The sequence below is a fragment of the Colletes gigas genome, unplaced genomic scaffold (assembly GCF_013123115.1).
Source record: "Colletes gigas isolate AHSC1104 unplaced genomic scaffold, ASM1312311v1 Colletes_gigas_Sc00013, whole genome shotgun sequence".
Taxonomy (NCBI): Eukaryota; Metazoa; Arthropoda; class Insecta; order Hymenoptera; family Colletidae; genus Colletes; species Colletes gigas.
In genome coordinates, this window is record NW_025106642.1 from 3,175,271 (window position 1) to 3,199,784 (window position 24,514).

The 24,514-nt window shown below is 33.5% G+C and overlaps 1 protein-coding gene across 7 annotated transcripts in view; it reads right to left on the reverse strand.

Annotated features, from left to right (window-relative positions):
• The window catches only part of LOC122399332 (glutamate-gated chloride channel), a 57,823-nt gene that overhangs the window by 3,372 nt on the left and 29,937 nt on the right, over positions 1-24,514 (reverse strand). For 3 of the 7 annotated variants that reach the window (XM_043399945.1, XM_043399944.1, XM_043399946.1), the window contains exons 5-11: positions 8,459-8,528; positions 8,093-8,246; positions 7,888-7,970; positions 7,663-7,797; positions 7,437-7,589; positions 5,347-5,627; positions 4,954-4,989 (exon numbers count right to left, since the gene is read on the reverse strand). In XM_043399945.1, the coding sequence (XP_043255880.1) occupies positions 4,954-4,989; positions 5,347-5,627; positions 7,437-7,589; positions 7,663-7,797; positions 7,888-7,970; positions 8,093-8,246; positions 8,459-8,528 (912 nt within the window). Of the gene's footprint in view, positions 1-4,953; positions 4,990-5,346; positions 5,628-7,436; positions 7,590-7,662; positions 7,798-7,887; positions 7,971-8,092; positions 8,247-8,458; positions 8,529-11,935; positions 12,049-12,396; positions 12,412-24,514 lie in introns of those variants that run through there. The other 4 variants (XM_043399947.1, XM_043399948.1, XM_043399950.1 and 1 more) reach the window with 3 other exon arrangements.

Here is a 24,514-nt window from a genome sequence, read left to right on the forward strand (position 1 = left end):
CAAAACAAGTTAATTTTATGTCGATTGAAAGATATATTATAAATAAAAACTAAAATTTAAATTTTATATTCAGTCCCTGGGGAAGACTATATATAACGAATATTGTGTGGAGTGAAATATTGATAAATAGTATTGGCTCGATTCACCATAGAATTATGGACCAATTTGTCTATTTAAATATTGCGTGGGAAGTATTGCTGTCATATGCAGAAACCTGTATGTCAAATGATTGAATCTGCCAGAAAAATAATAATCCAAAGTGTATTACACGCGTTGTCAATACATTTTTATCAGGAAAAATATATTAAACATAGACAACCAAAAAATGTAGAAGAATTGAACAACTTTGTGCAAGAAGCATGGAAATCAGTAACAATAGAGAAGTGTAGAAGATTAATTGACTCTATTTCGCAGAGATTGTCGATGTGTTACGGCAAAATATTAAAAATAAGAATACTAATAAAAATAAATAAGATTTAGAAATGTACGCAAGTAAATGTCCACTACAAAAATCACTACTTTATATAAAGTATAAAAACATGATTTGAAATCTTGCAATAAACGAAAACTTTTTCGTTAGATAATTTAGTTTTGGCAACTATGCTCTGTACCTTAAATGAACATACAATGAACAAAAAAATGTTTCATGCAATGTTATAATATAGTTTCTAGTTTATAAAAATGCAAAAAGTTTATGTCTATTATACATGCTATTTCTTTTAAGGAGGTATTCTACTCCTTTCTTCTAATTTTTTTAGTGGTACTTTGGAATTGGGGGAAACGGTAAAATATTTTCCTCATGAGAATAATTCTGAATAATTCAATTTCAAAGTTATTCGGTATAGACAGTTATTAAAATTGTATAATTGAAAAGAAAACGAAAATATTTCTATAAGAAAATTGCGTAATATAGGGTAGAATAATTATTGAATTTAAAAACATGTTTCTGAGAAAACGAATAATTGATCGATGAACAGATTATTAACGAAACGTACTAGATTTTTTTTTTGTTACCTGATTCCGGGTTTCTAATGCCAAAACATAGTAAAGGGCTTAGGATTTGTGATACTCGCTAGCCGCTACCTGAATGAATACAATACGACTTCGGTTTACAGTTTTTAGAGGACATTGATACAATATCAATATATTACAAAAGAAACAATTTTTGTTATCCTCCTAGGTGTATATGCCCCCTTACGTATGCGTCTAAATTAACCTCTTCGGACCTGGAATTTAGATGCAGCCTTCGGTCAAGTTTTACTAATTCATAATTCTTTAAAAGTATGTATACTGTACAATATATTAGAATAAATCATTGCATAACTTTAAAAGTATATACGTATACATAACACACATGTGCGAACATATAATACTGCATCACAAAATCATTGACTTTAAAATATCATGCATACATGTTATTGTCGGGTATGAAAAGGATAATAAATATTAGATACAGAATTCGATATATTTAACTAGGCATCGAAACAATTAAAACTTTGTCCACGGTAGTCGTTTATCAGAGATCTTCACAAATTTTTTACATAGAAATAGATAAATAGTGTATGCAAGTATAAATAAACCCTTTGACTGCGGCGCATGTTAATCCAGAACCATCGATTTTAGGCATTCACGTGACAATCAAATTGAAATTGAATTATATTTTAAGAACATGAAAACATCAAAATAGTTGTTTAATCAATTACTATGTAACATGGGACAAAAACCCTAACACTATACCAGTTTAATAAAATAGTGAATGTCTTATAGTAAAAAATTTATTGGTCTTATACAGGGTGGGCCACTACATAATTGCCATCTAGATTTACGTCATGGTATTCCTACCATAACTGGTCAAATGACCAGTCTTTATTTTTCTCTTTCACGAGGCAACGTACTTCTAATTTTTCCATTATATGTTTAGAAAGTTGTGTTTTGATGGTTATTTTATGTTCAAAAATGTTTTAATTTTCACCGGATGGAAGATAAAACGCCCTTGAAAACGAATTTTGTTTCAAGTAGTTAGTTTTAGAGAAAACAATTATTTAAGAAGAAGTGCTAGCTAGTAATTAAATTAATTTTCAATTAAATAAACAATTTATGACCCAGTTTTATCGTACACTAGTCGTACGATCAGTAGGAATTGCTGAAACTTCTTTGGGTGTGTAGTGTCAAAGTAAATTTCAAAATAAACATGGAAGATAAAAAAAATTATAGTAGATGATGTGATCATTAGATAGGGGATGAAATGCCCTTTAAAATGAGCGTTTGTACGAGTCGATAGCTTTATTAGTTCCGGAGATATGGCGATTTTAATTTCAAGTCGATGCGGTGGCTAGTTCCGAAGATACGAGGGTCCGAAGCGTTTGTTTACGTTTCATTGTTATCAATGAACTCGCGCGCGTGACAATAGTAAACAGTGCGTAGTAAATTCTTGGAAATACTACGACTTCCTGGTCACGTGACTGTCTCGTCTCACGCGCGACAAGGAGGTACTACGCGACGCGTCAGACGGAGACAGAGATAGTCAAATTGAGAAAAATACCCTTTCACATAACTTACGATATCTCGAAAACGGAAAGTCGGATCGACAAAAACCAAAAGCCATTTTAAAGGGGAAGGTTCACCGCTTCTAACAATACCTCAATAATTAATAAAACACTAGTAGTTTCGGAACTGCACGCTTCTAAACTTTCAGTATTTTTAATACGCGTTAATAGCCTTTTCTAAGACGCAGAGCGGAATTTTAAAAATTACCTTTTACATAAATTACAATATCTTGAAAACGGAAAGTCGGATCGACAAAAACCAAAAGCCATTTTAAAGGGGAAGGTTCACCGCTTCTAACAATACCTCAATAATTAATAAAACACTAATAGTTTCGGAACTGCACGCGTTTAAAGTTTAACTATTTTAATTTGCAGAAAATTCCTCGAGAAAGTTTAAAAAAACGCACTTTAAACTAGAGTAACCCTTTAATATTGTAATGAATTTATTTACAAGAAAGATTCAATACGATTTACGATTAATTATTCGTTCATATTGGCCATTATGGCGGAGGCTCAGCATATACTTTATTTTTTAAGTCAAACTATTCTCAGATGTTTATATCTGATAACGCTGTTGAATAAAATCCTAAATAAAGCTAGTATTAAGTAAAAAAACAAGTATTATTGATGCAAGAAGTGTCCTGTAGGTACAATCAACTTCATATGAAACATGTTTCGCTAGACGTAATAATAATGACGCAAATCTAGATAACAATAAGAGGTGACCCACCCTATATATTCACCTACATATGTAAACCTTTCGCCAAAGGGTTGATAGAGTAATAAATATGGTTATATTAAATATTGTTGTCAAATTTGTCCGTCCAACATACAAAAAAGACTACAGTGCGCTGTATAACTATAGCACCATGTTTATTTTCAAATCACGTGGAAATAAAAAATTGCTCCAACACAAAAAACGATCCAAAATTATCTGTATACACGTTTTAATATTTTTAGAACATTTGTAAGTAAATATAAATCATTGTTATATAGCTAGCACTTGGAAACAAAAATAATGAATAAAAAAAAAGTGTTTAGTCCAAAAAGGAGACTCAAACCTACGTTATGGTCAGAAAACTTCGACATTTTTTGCTTTTTTTTATTTTTTATAACACGGTACTTCAATCTGAAACTCTGAAAAAATTCCCAATTGGCACAAACTGTTTTCCTTTGATAAGCTATCGAATGATTTCGATTATACCCTTCCTCTTATTTAATTTCTAACATCGGAATCTCAGAAGTTTTTAATTTTCGTAATTCCACTAATTTTAGATTTTCCATTTTTAATACATTTATATCGAGAATGTTCATTTGTCTACTTTTTCTATAGAAAGTTTTTATATATCTATTTAATGGTTCGAAACCTATAAAAGTATGGGCGTTACCATAGTTATGCAATGCACTGTATATGATATTGACGACCAAAGATATTATTTTTTCCAAGTGATCTGTAAATCACTGTATGTTTCGAAAATGCATGCATAATCTTGAAGGGTAATACAATTTTGGTAAATAAGAATATGCAATTTTACTCTTTGCAGCAATGTTAGATAATCGTTGACAAGTCTCGATTATTCAATCGTTTGAATATAAAAAAATATTGATCACCAAGAAGATTAGAAAAAGTAGGAGGAAGTACTGCTACTTGAACTTTTAAGGTTCTGTACAAAAATTGATCATACACCATCAAAAGAAATACATTTAACGTGTAAAGCTGATTGCGGTGCAATTTATGATGAAAACGTTCGACACTTTCGGTGTGATTTTTTGAACTTGCACGTACATAGATGCATCGCAACTTTACTTTTAATATTTACAGAGGGGAATCTGTACTTATCAAGATAGCATTCTAAGAGCAATATCAAAAAATGTCCTCTATGCATTTGCGTTTTCACAGTATCAAAAATCATGCAACGTGTAATATTTGGTAGTGCTTAAATTAGCTACACGCACATCCAGCTTTGATCAACGATAATTTAAAAAGTTAGGCGTATGAAAACATCAGGAACTCATTTTAGGTGCATGAAATGTCTAATGAGTTCATGAGCATTCATTATAAACAGTTACTAACTAATAAACATTTTATTCAGTTATACGTCTTGCAGGCAACTCTTAATAATTATAACAATAGCATTGTACTCTTATGCTCTTACAGCTGGTTCTTTTTTTTTAATAAAAAGAAAAAAATATCTACGATATCACTAAGGACTCTTAGTAGTTACGTAATACAAAACACATTCATTGCAACAACATATCATTAGAGTGTGCGATAATCTTCTATTACCATCAAACTATATACGTAATAAATTTATAGATTCGTTTCTTATTCACTGAATGCTGAAAGTCATATTACTGAATATGTAAATTAAATATAAATTACTGGATTTCATAAAGGATTATTTACCTGTAGAGAATGGTGAAGTGGTCCATCATATTCGGTCTAGCAGTTTACAATAATAAAAATAAAATAATAGAATGAATGTACGTTATAATAGCCATATTCAAATTTTTTGCAATTATGTATTTTAGGCAATTATTCGTGAGTATGTAATGCTCGTTTCGCGATTAAATGACACTGTATTTGATCAAACGCACGGACATTGTTTATACAACACGGAATAAGTACTAAATAAATTGAAAGCAAGCTTGGAACTGAAAAACTTGATTGCTCTTACATTCGTCTGACCGTCGTGTACGATAGAAACGATCAAAATACATTGCTTTTATCACTGACCAAAGATGAATGCTGCCAGAAGATAATGAACATTGAGCTGATATAATATTGTGGGACACTGACCATAGGGAAATTCGACGTATGATCTGGTTCGACTTGATCGGAGGATGGATCGATCGATGATGATTGTTCCGTTTCAGACGGCGGATATTTTTTCTCCATATTATCACTATGCATGTCGCTTCGCGATGCATAATTTACTAGAGCAAATTCGAGTAGAGCGCCGAATACGAAAGTCAAGCATACGCCTGTCCAAATATCAATAGCCTTTGTATAAGAGACTGGTGGCAGTGAGGCATTTATTCCTGACGTCTGTGTGGCCATCGTCAACAGTGTTGTTACGCCTATTTTGAAAATTCATTCGTGTAACTTTATTAGAATCGAGTGTGTGTGTGTGAGATGATGCAATATGTATCGCCAAAATACGTTCAATGTCTATGTATTCTAGTGTGAATCTTGTTTTTCTTGAAACTATGCTCACCAGAACGGTGTCCATGATATTTTTACTTGATAAATTAGCTCAAAATTTTAGGTGCATATTCGGTATACAGGGTGTTCGGTCATTCCCGGGAAAAATTTGATTCTAGAGGCCAAAATAAGACGAAAATCAAGAATATCAATTTCTTGACTGAGGCCTCGTTAAAAAGTTATTAACAAAATTAAATTAAAAAATTTCAAATCATTCTGGAAAAATTATTGTTGGTTGCAGGGGTCAATTACAAGCATTTTTGGTGAATAGACATACCCCCGAAATCCTACGCACTTTCGAGAAAAAAATTCATTACCGAAAATATGATGTCTGACCATATCGTTGATATGTTTCACTGAAATTTCATGCGTATCTTTGAAACATCATAACTTCTGAATGGATTGAAGGATTTTAATGTTTCAAGAAGCAAATTACGCGTATTTTAATGGAGGATATGTAGAAATTCCAAAAATATTCGAAAAGTTGTTCCTTAATCCCGTAAAGTTAGAAAAACCCCATAAAAATGGGGTCAAATATTCAAACGTCCATAACTCCTACAATAGTCAATGAATTTCATTGAAATTTAGTGTGAAAGTACAGCTCATGGATGCCTACAAAAAAGTATTAGACAACTTTTCTATAGGGTGTCAAACAAAATGTTGTAAAAGAAGTGAAATTATATTTTTTCATATATTCTATTTAAACATTGACTGGATGAACATTTTTCATTGAATTCTAATATATATTTCTTTTCTCTGGATATAAGGTGATCTTTAAATCGCGGATCTATGAATATAGAATATAGAATTCCTACCCACTTTTGAGAACAAAATTCGAATAGGTACTGAAATTTTTAGACGAAATTAAAAAATTTCAAATCGTCCTAAAAAAATTATTTTCAGTTGCAGGGGTCAATTGCAATCATTTTTGGTGAATAGACATACCCCCAAAATCCTGCACATTTTCGAGAAAAAAATTCTGTACTGGCGGATCTTTAAACTTTAATAACTTCTTAACGAAGCCTCCATCAACAAATTAATATTCTTGATTTTCGTCTTATTTTGGCCTGAAATTCTACCCAGGGGTGGCCCAACACTCTATATGTGTCGTTATAGCCCGTACTAGAATTTCTATTTTTTATCTTTCTTTAGGCCTCCGAAATTAAAAAAAAATATGAAAAATCGATAATCAAACTTCAAAGTGTTGCCACGTTTTCGTTTATTTTATTACCAGCTATAGCTAAACTCATATTAATTAAGAATCTCTGATATTTTTTCATTTTCGTGCCACAAATTTTAATTTTCTTTCACCCAAAAAATTTTTAAATGTCAGGAAATCATGTATAAATAAATCTTGTTTTTACTGGAAAAATTAATTATAATTTTTCACTAAAATATCCCCTACAAATACCCTAATATTCGAATAGCAAACCGAGAATTCGAAAGGACCGAGTTTCTCAAAAGAATCAAGCATTTTGATGCTAAAAAAATATCTTAAATTAATAATACTGCAATTCAATAACAACTAAACTTCAAAATCAATCTACTATTATCTCATACGTGGCAGTGTACTCTTCGTTTCATACATATTACGTGTATATCAAACATATTATACAAATAATAAATCGTGAATAATTCATATGTATATAAATGTAACAAGTTCTTTTCAGTCAAAAGATAGTTACCTAACGAAACTCGAGCTGGTACAGCACTCTGATCGAGCCAGAATGATACCCAGGATACGATGACGAGCATACAGCAAGGAATGTAAATTTGAATAAGGTAGTAACTGAATTCTCTCTTGAAGAGCAGATCCACCTTCAGACAGCTGTACTCTCCTGCAAGTGAATTTTATCGTTTAGTCATTGACCGTTTGTAAAACGTGAATACACGTAATATTAATTTACCAACCAGTATTAGTTTTGCTATTACAATAATCAGTAAGAAATTTCTCCAATGTGAACCGAGGTAGGTGTAGGTTTTTAACAACTTGGACCGGATCTCCTTCCTTCCACAGGAATACTAAATCGGCGGTTGTCCAACCATCTGAAACAACGATATCGTGATTTAAAAATTCTATAATGAGCAACCTAATTATTCCATAATTGGACTTTTAATAATATACGTGATACTTACAACTTGCCATACGCAATGAACAAACTTGTCGATCCAAAGGGTACAATTGTAAATTCATTGGGCATGATAACGTCAAGGATATCCTACAATGCAAAGAACAAATCGAATTTGTACAAATTCGCTGGCCATGTTTCTGCAATTTCTTATTCAAGTTCTATGAAATGCTATTTATACTAATGCTATTTTAAAAATTTATATTGTTTACCGTATACTGTATAGAACGGAACCATTTGGGTAAATACGAATGTATACATTCGGCATAATAATATTGTGAAAATGGCCTTCTTTCTCGTTCGAAAAGAACAAATCTGGCATCCAAACACGACTCGCATCCGTTAACGTTAAATATTTCAGACGACCTATAACGATACACACATACCATGTAATAAATTGTTATACAGCGTGTTGTGCATATTTTAATGAAGCGAAATGTATCGTAAATTAGAAGGTTCGACTATTTTAAATCGAGTAAGTTTCGAAAGTTCGAGCATTAAGTTTCACGCGATTAAGAAATGTAAATTTAATCAGATATTATAACACATAGAAAATGGTTATTACTAGTTATAATTACCATTAAGATCATTAAACTGTAATCGATCATCTAGCCATTGTTCCCGGAATGTTAATTGTACAGAATATTCCTGCAGGCGAAAAGAAAGGAGAGTAATTTAGTCAAGTGACTATAGTTCTATGATACTAAGGTAAATAGCAAATTATTTAGGCTCGGAATGATTATTTAGAATCTCTATGAGAGTAATTTAATATAAGTTTGTTAATTTCTGAAACAATATAGCGAAAATAAAAAGGGCAATCGTAGGTACGTTAAATCAGACATTAGAAAGCAAAATTATTAAATATTAAGATACTTCTTGCAGCGATTTATGACCAACCGTGAAGCAAATTTTATCAAAGAAATTCTAATATCCTCTTTCTTATGTCTAATGTAAAATCTCTACATTCGTCTCTAATTTGTCAATCTATGTTAAATCATTAAGGCTAGAAATTAACGCGGGTAAAAAAACAAATTATTTACGCATACATAATACCCTGTTTTAAGGAGGAGGAAATTAGTGGATAAACAAAATGTTGTTTATTGACTGTATCGAAACTTTGTTGACGCTTCTTTTGGATACACACAATAAACTTTTCAGGAGGATAAATCCAAACATATGCTGTACATTATTTTCATTGTTGGAGCTTTCTTCGAACTTGATTTACTTACTTTTCAATACGTGCAACGTTATCAAAATTATTTTGTCGGCAATTTCGGTTACTTTGAGTGTTTCTTTACTGACCCGGTTAATGGTATCACGAGTATGTTTCGTATGAATTTTTGCATTTTTTTAAATCAGACCTAAAAACCAGGCCCGACCTAATTTCGACCCTCGAGAAAAATACTGAGAAGTGGCATCGTGGAAAATATATCCACGCAATTTAATTCGTTATAATGATTTGAAAAAATTATTTTAGCTTATGTTTATACCACCAGAAATTTGTTGGTTGTAGAAAGTGGGCTGCGAGGAGAGATGAGCAAATTTTGATTCGAACAGTACGATCTCATCCCTGTTTTAAAATTAAAAATTTGTTATTTACAGATTCATTTCATTTTTCACTTGTTTTGAATACTGTAAGAAGTAAGTAATCACTAAAATTGTGAATATTCGAATTTTTTTCTGAATCAGAAGTTTTGAGAATCTCGTATAAGAATAGTAAGGTGATTCCAGATACGTGAATCGAGTCAGTAATCGCATTATGTAACACAAAGTCACCGAATAGTTTTCGAAAAATTTTCAAGGATAATTTTAATCGTCATGTAAACGATTTCTGGGGATTGAGATACAGCTTTTCGTGCACAATCGAACATAATAGGCCACAGGCCGGGCGAAACAACGAAAGAAAAAAGAAATGAGGTGAAAAGAAAAGTTTGTCAGGAGCGGAAGATGCTTTTGTAACCTTTCGATGATTTTGCAATAATGTATCGGGTATCCTACCTCTTCAATTCTGACATATCTTATTCTATTATCCGTGCAAATTAATGATGAAGCGATGTATTGTTGATTCGAGATCGAATTGTTTCGAGTAAGATTGTATTATAAGTCTGATGCAAGGAAAAACGCGACAAATGGCTGAAAAATCGGCGTCAGAGTGTTTGAAACAATAATTTTTTTGCTTATTCTTTAAATATATTACAAATGGTTCGTCCACTAATGCAAATGATCTTTATTAGTAACATAAATGGGTCATTCCACGCAAAATTGGACACTTTTTGGAGTAAGTTTACAAGTTAAGTTCAACTTTGGATATGTTACAATCCTTCGAGATATTTAAACATAACTCAAGGGGTTTTTCGAAATTTTGTTAATTATTGAAGTTATAGTCGGGTAGAGTTTGTTCAAAAACTATAGCTGCTGAGCTAAGAGATGAATTAGATTGCGTTTTTGACATTAGAAAACAAAATAAAAATTGCACCGATTAAAAAGAAGTTTTTTTTTGCAATTATTTGAAACGAATGCTCTGCTTTTGAAATATTTAAAAATCTGAAAAAAATAACAACATACCTCCATTTGCTCTCTTGACAATTTAAAATTGACCCTATGAAAATTAATTTCGGCTATAACTGTCATTGTTTTAGAGACTATGCAATCACTGTATCACTGTAGTCCTAAATTCCCAATATTATTATAAATATTACCTATACTGAACCCTACAGCGATCGCATAGCCTCTAAAACAGTGATAGCTATAGCCACCTCATCGCTTATAGCGTGCACCACTTCGCTGAAATTAATTTTCATAGGACCAATTTTAAATTGTCCATGTTTTTGCAAAGACCTCCATCAAGAGGACAAACGGGGCTATTGTATTCTTTTTTTCATATTTTTAAATATTTCAAAAGCAGAGCATTCGTTTCAGATAATTGCAAAAAAAAATGATAAAAAACAACTTTTTAATCGGTGCAATTTTTATTTTGTACTCCAATATCTTCGCTATAGGCAGTCAAAAATGCAAACAAATCCATTTGTTAATTAAGCATAGTTTTTTGAAAACCTTTACGCGTCTGTAACTTTAACAATTAACAAAATTTCGAAAAATCCCTTAAGTTATGTTTAAATATCTCGAAGATTTGTAACATATCCAAAGTTGAATTTCATTTGTAAATTTAGTACAAAAAGTGTCCGACTTTGAGTGAAATGATCCAAATGTATGTTTCTATTCCACCTGTTAACATATATGGTTACTTGGATTACAGAAGTATACATTTGAATAATATTTATATACATAAACAATAACTAGTATAAATTTGAATTTATAGCCAGCCACTTGCCGCAGTTAGGAGATTTTGTTTACCTTCATCGTTACGTTGGACAGACAATAGTAATTGTTTTTAATGTCATAAGATATCTCATTCGGCCCTTTAACGCTCCTAAAGTACTCAAAAGTTCAAATCGATGGGATTAACCTCTCGCGTGTCCAATTAATCAATCACGTCGATAAAATATCAACCAATCAGGCTGTACACGTTCATAGAAAATGTCTACTACAAGAGACAGAAGACCAATAAGTTAAGGATTCTTTCCTTTTTGTCGGAAGAATACCGGGAGTCCAAAAAGATTGGGAGGCGAAAGGATTAGCTTTGGAACGTTTTAGAGGCTTTTTCGAGTAAAGAGTACTTTGCACGGCGAAAGGTCGCGGTTATTTTTTTGTCCATTCTTTTTTTTCTTGACCAAGGGAGCGTTAAAAAATCAAGGCCGTGTGGATATCTTGCTGAAATGAAAAGTCTTGTAGCAAAGAACGGTTGAGAATGTAAGTAATGAATGTTTCGGTATATATATATATATATCTGTATACACTGCGAAAGGCAATGTAAGAGTTCATGCAAGAAGCAACATCGAAACTAACTACGTCAGTACAAAAATAGTTGGAACTAACAGAACTATAGTTTAACTAGTGATAAAATATATGTGTATATATATATATACGTATATATACATATATATATATATATGTATGTACATAGCAGTAGACAACTAGCATGCATGTTGGCTCACAGTTCTATTTTCCCAGCCTGGCTGGACTTGTCCACATCGACGACATCCAGTTTGTTTTCTATTTGGGAGGGGGGGTTAAGGCAAGTGCTTCCATATCTTTTTTTTTGTGTTTTAATAACTTATCGATCGTCATCTCTGACGACTCATCCTTTATTCTTGGCAGGGTACAGCTTCGACAAGTTTAACCGGAATTGTCAAAACCTAGCCGATCCTCTTATCTCGATTTTGTTCGGTTCGGTTTGTTTTTAAATATCGTATTAGTTATATCGTTTTGTCGACCAGTTCCTGGTTGTAAAGACTTATGATTGTCCGCAAGTGTTTCTGAAAATTGAGCAACATGTCGCAAAGGAGGTAGTTCCCTGAAACCTCCTGATGATGGTTTCTTTTGTTTAAAGATTTCTCGCTGAGATTGCGGAGTGTATGCGTATTTTTGTTCGTCGCATAAACACAATCACGATCACTCTTTCTACGATCATCTCCAAGTTCAGTTTGTAATACTGAATTGTAAAATACAGCAAATAAAACGTGGTAAAAAATATTTGTCATCCATTATACATTTTTTTTTCAAATGACTGTAAAAAAAAGTATTTTGGGTAAGAAATAGTTTCTACTGTTAAAGAGACACATTGAAACGCTGGAAAATAGTTTTTCGAAGAAACGTGTGTTTAATTATACAGGTGTGTTTCATAAGACTCAATAATTTCGGGAAACGAGACATTTCTAGATCAAAAACATACGAGAAACCGTCGATATTTATGAAACTCCTGTTTTAAATTCTTCTGATGTTTCTTCGTGACGATTTTCATTCATAACTATTCGCAAAAGAAAACGAGATTTCTCGATTTATCGATCACGTGAATTTGTTTAGATTTGATTGTTAGTAATTTAAATATTATTCGCTATTGTATCCAGATATGCTTCAATTCCAAATATTCGACCGTTGAATTCGTAATTGAATCAAAATTCAAGAAAAAAATGTCTGGAACACTAATATTATTTTCATAGTAAAAGAATGTTAGTTTTCGTTCTTCTGTATAGTCCACCTTTTCTTTAAACTGTATTACAGTGGTTTCTATTATGTATAAAAGGTAAACAAACGATGATATAGTATCTTAAAATCTAGTTCATAGATGATGCTTAATTATTCAAAATCTTCGATCGACTTAACGTGAAGTGATGTCTTGTCACTTCATTCGGTCCATTCACTTTCACTTTTATGAATACATTACACTCAAGTAGTATAAGTCAGCTAATAATCAGCCTCTACCGTAAAGATCGCATTTTTAGCACATAAGTGATTTTATTAAATCCGTTAAAGTTTTCATGTTTAATTCATTTTCAATCTCCAGGTTTAATCATTAATAATTAAACCATTTTTAACAATTACAGCTTAGCTTTAATATTGTCAAACATATCTTTATAAATATTGACTCACTGTTGAAAAATGTTATCGAATATGTCAGTTCAATATTTCACAGTAATAGTAATCAGATATTACTCATTAATATGAATAAAAAAAAAAATTGATCACGGCTTGAATATGAAAAATTAACTCGATACGAAGAAATTTCTTATTTCGAAATTCTACTGTTAATGTTGTTGGTATGTCATCTTGGTGAAATATAATAGTCTTTGGCAAGCAATTTTTCTGATATTTTCAATTGTATCCTTCTAGTCCTCTGTGCAAGAGAAAATAGTAATTTTATGGAAATTATGAAAGAATGTATACATTTAAGCAGAGAAAAATTAACAGATAATTCAAACAATGCAATTGTAAACGTCATAAATAAAGCTTGCATCGCCAAGCTGAAGTTTAATTTTTTTTAACGCAAGCAGTTATTCTCATCACTGTTTTTACAACGAACAATTAAAAACAATACCGAATGGAATTTTTTTACAAACGTTAGACAATACAACACGTCATCTCGAACAGTACAGTAATTCCCGTTTTCAAATGACACTTTTTATACTAAATTCGAATAACGGACTAGTTTCCCTCCCCTCTGTTTATGTTTAATAAACGCGAGCGACCTGTCGACATGTGCGGCCTTTTCGTTAATTCGAGTACCATACATTTTATTTTACACGAGTGTTTAAGAAATTGGCAAAGTTTTCTCGGTAAAAATAAGTCGAAACACAACCATGTTCGGTTAAAAGTTTTTAGAAAGTAATTCGGGTAACTTACAATTGTAATCAGTACGGAATGGAATTGTGTTTGTATTTATTTTTACCAGAAAAATCTCGCGAATCTGTCGATAGTGGTTTCATAAATATATATATATATATTGAAAAATATAAAAGCTTTTATTTTGTATTGGGAGTTGGCACATTGAACGCCCGTAATGCATGAATCAGAAGCTGTTGTTTTGTGTATTCCATTCGTTTTCTTTGTTGGCCAGTGCACGCGACGCTCAACCTCGGCTCGAGAGACAAAAATCGCTACCTGCCCCGCTTTCAAGTAAAACGGATTCGATCACTTGAAAGCGGGAATTACTGTATACCTTCCTACATAGTGATTTCGCTATCATAGACTGGAAGACGTCTGTCGTAGCCGCTAAAGTAAATGAGCGTGTATGTGGCGTGTGTGTTTACATGTGTGTGTGTGTGCGACAACTAAAATAGAAGAGAGAAACGTGGTACTAAGATTAAAAGTAAAGGAAGAACATCGTCTTACTGAAATAAACGGTACGTACCATGTCGTCCTTTTAAACGTCAAGGAAAACCATACGAAATGTTCCTGCATGGAAAAAGTGATATTTTCTATACATAATTACGGCCGAGCTTTCAACGACGGGCTAAGCGTATTTGCATGATTTTCCTTCTCGAATCAACTTCGTCATAAATAATTATCCACGTGTCGTTAAACGCTGGAAAGAAATACCTCGAACAGTTCTTTGATATAAATTGCACATCGAAAGTTGTCGTATCTTGTCGTTCAAAGGAGTCTTTATCCGAGACGTTCACCAAGTAGCGTGAATCAACGTATAATCAGACCGTGTTACTATTAAAGGTGCAAATTAAAATAAATCGTTATCCCAGGGATAACATTCTCAAGACCCTAAAATCGCTTCTCTACGCAGATAGAAAGAGAATCCCTCTTCCGGTGATATCAATGGTCGGTCTATAATCTTATTAGGTTGAGAAAAGAAGTTCGTTCCCATTCTCTAGTGATTAATATTACGCTGATGCGTATCCATGGTTTGCAATAATAACTCCAGACAGAGATATCTTAACTCTTATTGGACGTCAGCGTTTAGGACCTTGTAATCTCGAAACGAGAAGACATTTTGTTGCACAAAAATATACATTTTAACATTTTCCATTGCAATTTAAATATCTGAGCTTTTATTGTCTATTTATATATGTTGTCAATGTGTGATGGTTTTTAAAACACTCTCCAACATGGAGGAATGGTTGTACAAAAGAATACTGTTGTTTTTCTTCCCCTAAATCACTTACGATTGAACCATACCAAACAAACATTCACCTGTCTTACGAATCAGGTATCAAGATATGTAATTTATCTATTTATCTCTTTTATATTTTGAAGCTTCATCTTCATGAAAGTAGCCAATTAAAGACATAGTTACATATTTATATTTATATTCCATTTTACATAATATACATATACAAATCTTGCTATGACACTAGATGACAAATGTCCACTAAGGTGAAAAATGTTACGTAGAAGGTGACATACGTCCGTTTAAGGGTTAAGATAGCTCCTCATAGTCATCGAGATTCGAACCCGTTTGCTCGACCCAATGAGATTTACGATCCCCGAGAAACACAGATCCTTTTTATCGTTCCCGAGGGAATCTTATGATACAGTCACGCATCTGCGGAGACCTGTCATGTCACATCTTCGAATACGTTGACCTAGGTGATCTGCTTGATGGTTCAATGAAATTCGGTACTCTCTACGACTGGATGCGATGCAATGATAAATGAACGACAGCGATACAGAGATAGACAGACAGATCGATGATAGAGAGAGAGAGAGAGAGGGTGGAGAAAAGACAGATGATTTGGACGTAGACAGAAAAGAAAGAGACAGATGAATCGAGAGGGAACTGGACGGGATATACATACATATGTAGCATGCAGTTATAAAAAAAGAAACGAATATGCATGATCCGTGATACGTTCGGTCACGATTATTTTTCTGTTATCTGAAATGTATAGAATATTGTTAACGGCAGCTGGTTCGCCACTGGAAATGGTGTCGCGCGAAAGATCACTGTTTTCATCATGCTCTGCGATACGACGTTAGAGAAGCGAGGGCGAAAGATTGAATCACGTTTTGAAAAGACCACCGTCGACGGCACGTCTTGGACGCACGATGAGGTCGATTTTATCATCGTCACCTTTAGACTCAACCACGTGTTTGCAATGCTATGCCAACAACCGTGGAAGTTTACGGACCGAGACGTTATCGAGATTTCCCCTTCGGAGTCGAAAGTCGTTGCGATACGCTGTTTTAGGGTTCATCGATCGGATCAATCGACGATAACGCAATGAAACCGTCGACTAAACCTTGTCTATACTTCGAACGGCTGATGAAATCTACCTTGGCCGATTCCTTGTGCAAAAATACATCGAAAATGTAGAATACAATTTTTTGATACGATCCTTCGTTTACGATCAAATCGAGCTTGAACAATTTTTGGGGCACGCGAACGATTCGGTACGACTTGGCGGGCGCGTCTGGTCGTTGTTCGTTGTTTCTATTTGTTTCAGTGTTTGTAAATGTTTATAGTGGTGTGGTATTATCTGTTTCATGTACCAACGCAAGCAGAAAAAATTAACAATGATCAGGTATATTAGTTAACAAAGAAGATCGTCGATTATTATGAAACTTGACACGCAAATAGAATATGGAAACATTGAATTTTAGATATCAATAGAAATAGAAATAACAATAGTCAGGCACGTTGGTTAAGCGATAATCGAAAGCCCACGTACTCCAAAAATGTTCAACATCGATTTTCTCGCAAGCGAAGCCTTGTATTAAGAAATTTCATCTAACATTTTTTGTTTACTTTTATACGAAGAATCATTTTCTGTTCAATTGTACCACTAGTCTCGATATGCTAAATATAAACACGTAACCGCAACGGTAGTGGTGAACACGTTCACCAAAAATAGAATCTCCTCACGCAAAAGCACAAGCGACACACGACATGATAGAATATAATAGTATAGGATGATTTTAAAACGTGGATAAAAGAGGTGTAGAGGCGTAAAACATTGAACGGCCATTCTTAAACTTAAGGAACTTAAATTTCACGATTGTCGCGTTGTTTTTGGCTTTATTCAACATCTCGATAACAATTATTACTGTTATTATTATTACGACTTACGAATATCGACAAATTTAGTATTTAGGGTTCTTTTCAAAAGGTTTTTTATTACTGACAAAGGAACTACATAAAGAATTTAACGGGACTTCGTTTGGTAGATGGGGGGCCAAAAATATTTGAACCATAGGAGGCAAAAATTATCCTAATTAACAAAAAATGATTGATAAAAGAGGTAAGAAGGTGAAGTCGATTCTTTCACCGAGTGTACCGTGCAGATATCCAACTGCATTTGGATATCGACTGTTTCTCTGGGCGTGTATTATTCGTATACGCAGATTCGACTATCAGAAAGATTGCGTGTCACTGGTAAAACGCCGCTTGATCGCTGACACTTATGATCAAACAAATGTTGGAACAAAAAAGCATCCACGGGTCGAGTCTATGCATCCGTTTGATTATCCGTCGCGCCTCTTTTCTTTTCCGTTCTCTAGGCAACGATATTCCAACAAGGCACATAGACGTGGTTGCAACGCACAGTCAATCGAACGTTCGAACAATCAACGTAACATAACAGAGAGACATATGCCGATTATGTAGAATAGTAACATGACAGTCAACGACATCGAGAAAATCAACGAGGTGCGACTGATAGCACACATCCACTGTTCAGCGCGGCGTAATGGAGAATGTACACATTTATACGTATGCACGCGAAGCGTTTCGCGTACGTATATACAGGGTGTCCCACTTAACTCGAGCACCTCGAACGTCTCTGTTACCCCTGACGTCCGATGAGGAAAATGTTTGGCTAGAAGGGGCGAATGTTACCATCAAAACTTTGTTCCCAAGGTTACCTTTCTTTTCAGATTTCACCATCATCGACATTTCTTAAAACGGGATTCTATACATAAACATATGCATACGTATATCTATCGTAGTAAATTATAGTTGATTTTACAACGAATACAATAGTATACAATGTAAACCACGTAACTTGATCAGCTTAATTTATTTTATTACCAGTGGATTGTTCAAAAGGTTTTTTGTTAAGTGTAACATGGTCCAGGGAGAGCTTTCAAACGATTGTACTAAGTTTTTGTTCAAAGTTTTGTCAATGAACATTACTTCGAACACTCCTTGAATTAGGATAAGAAATACTTTCCATAAAAATTTAGTTTTAATCTCTGTCTCCCAGTGTAAACGACTTGATTCAATATGGAAAAATATCCTGAGACGAGTCGTCATTCTCGACAAACGTACAACCGAATAGTTTAAATGTTTCCCTCGTTAAAAATTCGAAATAAAAGGAAACGAAACGCTAGTAGCCAAGACAGAAGTTTCGAAATCAAAGATGGTTGTTCCAAAAGTTTGTTATAGAAAATGTATATGCATAAAGAAATTAGAATTGCATAGAAAGAACGAATAAAAAGCATGAGTATATTAGGTATAGATATGTGATATAACTATGTGCTGTTATTAATTTAACCTTACGAGTGTAGAAAAGATTATCTCGACAATTCTACAATTTTAGTATCAAACGAGCTAAAGACACTGGAAAGTTGCTCTTTTGGCTGAAGAAACAAACGATCCTTGGATAAGTTATTGACAAGTCATTTTGCTATTCCTAAGCCAAGTATGTATACCTATAGTAATTAGTAGGGGTGTGCAAGAACCTGAAAGAATCGAGGTCTCGAAAATTTCAAAAATCTGGCTACCAAAACCACGACTGTATTTATTAAAAGGAATATACATAAATGGTTAGTTTCTCGAGATTTTCGGAAATCTCGACTCTTTCGAAAATAGAATTCGCTTTAGTTTGTACCGTTCGAAGATTATTTCGTTCAATGATTCTTATAGCTCAACGATTTCTTGCAAATTCTAAACTACTTCCGTTTAAGAGATTATTAAGTCTAGAAATGGGGGTTTGATTGGTTACGATAGAGAATCCCTACCACCTTTTGCACCCATTTTAACTTATCGATTCTTACTATTGCGTGACGAGATGTTGGTACACTATCTACAAATTAAACGATGCAAGGTGCAAAGGGAATCATTCCCTAAGCTCCACCTAATCCTCTCCACTGTTTAGGTTCTTGGCTTTTTTAGGGACTCAATGAATAATCGATTTACTCAATAATAACCAAGACTCTAAAAAGCAAAGGATTCCCCTTGTCTCTTGCGTCATTTAGGTAGCGTGTCATCATCTCGTCCCCCAATAGTACTTACATAACAGCCTAGTGTGGGTGGTGACTCGATTGGCAAAGCGGTGTTTGCTGTTCTTTATGGTTAGACCGCCTCAAAGATGAATTCATGCCCACCTAGTCACGTACAGGTGTAGCGAACCGAGAGGTCAAGAACGCAGGTAGTTGGACCGAAAGTACCATTGGAAAATGGAGTAATCAAAGGTGTGAGCAGTTTACGATACGCTTAGTTCTATTCACGAGCGATAAGACTCTAAAAATATAGAAATTTCATGCCAATAAAGCGATTTTTAACCCTTGATCCTTTTCAAAATTAGATGATTGAAAAGACGAATAAAGTTAATACATACTGGGCGACTGTAAACCGAGGTTTAGGAATTCGAACAATTATGTTAACGTCATACATTTCATCTGTTCCACATTTCAATGCAAGAATAAAATGAATCAATAAATTTGTGTGAACAAAAGTTATTTAGTACACTATTAACTTTTAAATTATTTCCTTTCATTTTAAGATAAGTTTACACATCGATACTTTAATTCTGCTATAAAAGTGTAATTTTAACAGTTATTCGATTAATAAAAATTCTGGAAATATGTAAGATATTTAAAGATGAATATAAAAATTTAAATTGTATTTGTAATGGAAAAAATCTCGGAAGAGGTAACCTTGAAAAAATATTCTCCCCGATCACAACATTTGTCCTTTCTGCCCATCTGACGCTTCCTCGTACCATCAAAAATAACAGAAATATTTCAGGCGCCCAGATCGAATGGGACACCATGCATATATACACACGTAATACAAATACAAATTACAGACAAGTGCAAGTCTTACGGCATCATATACACGTGACGTTAATAGATATACATAATGTGTGGATATACAGATCGTATATAGGCCTTGTTGATGATTACTTAGATTGCACTCACCATCTTATAATCAATTATTTTGCTGATAGAGCGGAATAAGATGTTGACCTTCACAATTACCGGGCCATCTAATACGTCGACCGAAACAGAACAAAACAAATCGATTAATTAAATCAGTCACCGTGCACCGAGATTTGCGTGGTTCTTATTTTTTTTTTTTTTTTTTGTTAGTTTGCAATTTCTTTTTTTTTCACTTTTTAAACCAGGATTCGGAGGGGGCTATGAGTGAAAAGGGTTCTCGGGATCGTGAACGGGAGTTGCATTCCTAGGTGCGAACTTATGAGAAAAAGTGTCACCGAATGGTCCGGCCCGATTTACTGGTTCGTCGATTTCGCAAAAGCTTACGCGGATATTTCGTTTACATCGATAAACCCATTCGACGACGTCACGATTCTCTGAAAACGAGCAACGAGTGAAGTTGGAGGGGATCTATAACTGATAGTGGAGATTTACTGCGTAAATGTGGTTCCCGATCATTGGAGGAGTTTTCAATTTTCCACTAACATTTATTGTTTATTGGTATTATAGGGAGAAAGAAAGATCATCAGTCCTGAGTTAGAGGGAACGTGGACAGTGACGAGCAATTTTTGCTTGGTGACAAACCTTACCAATGGAAAAATTCGTCTACACCTTGTCCAACGAGATGAGACAGCAAACTGATCATTCTATCCTTATTCGTCGACTGTTAATATCGTCTCGTCTCGTTGAATAATATACATATATGCTTAGAGAAAGAGCAGGGCCTGTGAAAGAGGAACAATTCATTTTGAGAAAATAAACGAGTTGCACTGAGAAACTACACGTGTTTCATTGCTTTCTGTTCAGGAATTAAAATTCATTGAAATGGGAAACGATAAAAGATAGTATCAAGTAGCAAACGAAATATGGAAATATCGAAGAAAACTTTGAAGACTTCTTTCAGGACAGATCATTTTTTCCTCCATCTATAATACTAGGAGGCATTAATCTCTGCCGTTTAAAGAGAACATAACAAACTAGACGTACTTTATAATTGTAATGCAACTAAAATGGAGTGGCAATGTATCTTCAACATTTCGAAGCATCCATTCGTCTGTTCAAAATAAAGACGAAGTGGATGTAAACAAATTTAAAACAATTCATTCTACATGTAAATTAAATCAATTTAACCCAGTGAAATAACAAATCGGAAAAGCGAGAGATCTCGTACGATATTAAAAAACGAATGATGGCGAATTTAGCGGTCAATGTGCAATAAAATTTATTTTTTCTATTGTCCGTTGCGTTTCTTCGTGTTTCGACTCCCACTTCGTCCACATTTTAAACGAGCAAATAATTCTGTAAACTCCATCCACGTTTCAGTCGTATTGCAATTAGAATCTCGAGAAATAGAATAGTTTCCTTCAAACGACACACATTAATGATTTCCAGTGCACGCGAACATCCAAGTTAGGGAACACAATGGAGTACGGTGTTTCGACACGAGGCGAATCGAATTACTAAGTAAATGGCGAGTAATCGACTATTATGCAGGGACTTAAGGCTACTCGCAATGTGCTCGATCCTTGGATTCATCACGTGACATACGACTTTTCAAGCTTTTGTTAGACTCGACGCATCCTGACGACCATGTGAAACTAAATCGATTCGTCAGGTTACGATAAAAAATATTCCCCTCGTTTTTCGAATCTTCTCCTATAAAATCAAAGATCGAACGATGATTTTTTAATGGTTTGCAACAAGATGATCGATACGTTCGTGCTTGTTCGTCGAATACGTTTCATCCCCTCCAAGTTACTCTGCTCTAGTCTTCGTGAGAAAACGTTCGTCTCGACTCGTGAATTTACAAGTGACTATCTTATGGTATAACAGCGGTCGAGGATTCTTCTTGAAACACTGATCCGTAAACCGAAAGCTCTGCAATGAATATATGTATCCGAGTCAGAGTCTCATCATTATTCATGTGTAGGATATTCCAGGGATAGGTGGTTTCTATAAAGAAACTGACTGGGCTGGAAAAAAATTTAGCAAAAAGGCCCCCACGAGCATGCTATCAAAAATGTATTCTTAACAAGATAAATGCTAGGAAAATTATGCTTATACAGAATTGTCTCCTATCAGACTTTTATTTTAGAGGTACAAGGAAGCAATCATGAGATTATTCAAGACTTTGGAGCACATGTTCTTTGAAAAAGACGTTCGAAGGTTTCATCGCAGCTGACTTCATCATGGAGTTAAGTGAGATATAATAATTCTGATTCATTTAATTTCCCAATGTACAAATTATTAGGTTTTTAAGTAACCAGGTGAAAATGCAATTTACTTTTTTGATTTTAAAAATAGACTTAACAATTAATATTTTTTAACCCAACGAATTGCAAAAGCGTTGCTTGATAATAATACAATATGTCCAACTGTAATAGCAAAGTAATGGCGTATAATAGTAATATATCAACAGAAGATGGACGTTTTAAGAAAGAATTGGAGCGCATGAAGAATTCCATATTAAAGATAGAACATACAATGGACGAAACGCACCGGTTAGAACAGAAAAACACAAACACGCATAAAGACAATAGAATCTTCGATTTCCTTTCTTATATACGGAGCACGGCTGACCGTATTAGCAGTATTTTTAAAACGGAGAATATTGAAATGGTCTTCACAATGCAAACTAAAATTGGATTCGTTTTATCAAAACAATTATTTTGTAGACCAGACATTTTTAACATTGCAATTGTAGACAATTAAAAAACTAGATGACTTTTGTTTAAAATGTTTTCCCTCAGATTATTGGAAGTGTTCGATAAATTACAGTTAGATATATTTATTTCATAAATAGATTTATGAATATAATATTTTTTAGTAGCATCACAGCACCAGTAAAAATAAATGACATTTTCCCAGAAAATACAGAGAATCGTTGGAAATTATTAAACATTAATACGAGTTATCAATTGAACCACGTCTGGAACACACTCGTTCCAGTCGTTTAATTGTTCGATCGAACAATTAACAGGATTACTGCCAAATCTGTTTCACAAAACTTTCCCTGGGCACGGCTCGAATTATTTTCACGTCTCAACAACAAACTTTGATGGCATTTATCTTGTTACGTATAAGAATAGAAAAAGGTCTTTGGCTACTGTGATTACAGGTCCTTTTTGACCCTATTTCAGCCCCACGGCCACCTCGAGGAGACCATTTGTGGCATGATTTGTGGTGCAATGAAAAAAAAAAAAGACGATACCTTATAATAGAAACTGTTATCGGTAAGATTTTTATTTGTTTTTCTTTACAAGGATTCGTTTGAAGATTGTACTATCGACCACACCCTACCCTGTTTATCTTTCAACAAATTTCAGTCATGTAACACAATTTGTTATATTCAATTTATATTTTTGCCACGATTAGAAGAACGATAAGATGTTATTATCATTATTCTAATGTATTATCTGTCTATATCTGGTTTAAATGTTTTTTTAATTCTTTAAAAAAATAATGTGTTGTCGTTTTAATGCACTTTTTTAGGTATCAAGATCTCGAAATGGAATCACCTATTTTGCATCTAATTTTGCTGAAGAATTTTGTAAACTGATTCGTAATAAAATAATTGAGAAATACAAACATTATCAAAGAAGATTTACTTTTTCATGAGTCTAATTATTTCGTGATCTTTGAACGTTTGAAGATAAGACGACTTTGTACTTTTGCAAAGGAAACTATAACACTGTAATTTGTAATTTATTTCAGGTGAAACGAATGATAGGAGATGATTTATGTCGTCTGAAAGTCTCTGTAGTTTTTGATGTTTATAAACATCAATTTTGAAATAAATAATTTTGTACTGGGTTAATATGAAATCATTCATATTTCTTAGCGTAATGAAGTATACTTCAAGCTGTGTAAAAAGTTTCTTGAAGCATTTGGGCAAGCTAAAGTGTTCTCTTATCAATTTAATCATCAATAATATGATTATTAACTTATTCTTACGAAAGAAGGACAAGTAGGAAATATTGTATTTCCTTTGTTGGTATAAAACTCAAATTTATTCTGCAATAATATTACTGATTCCTTCGTAATGAAAATTATGAATATAGAATTTGTTTTGTATATTAGTTAATCTTTATTTATTATTAATTTTAAAATTTCACTTATTTGTT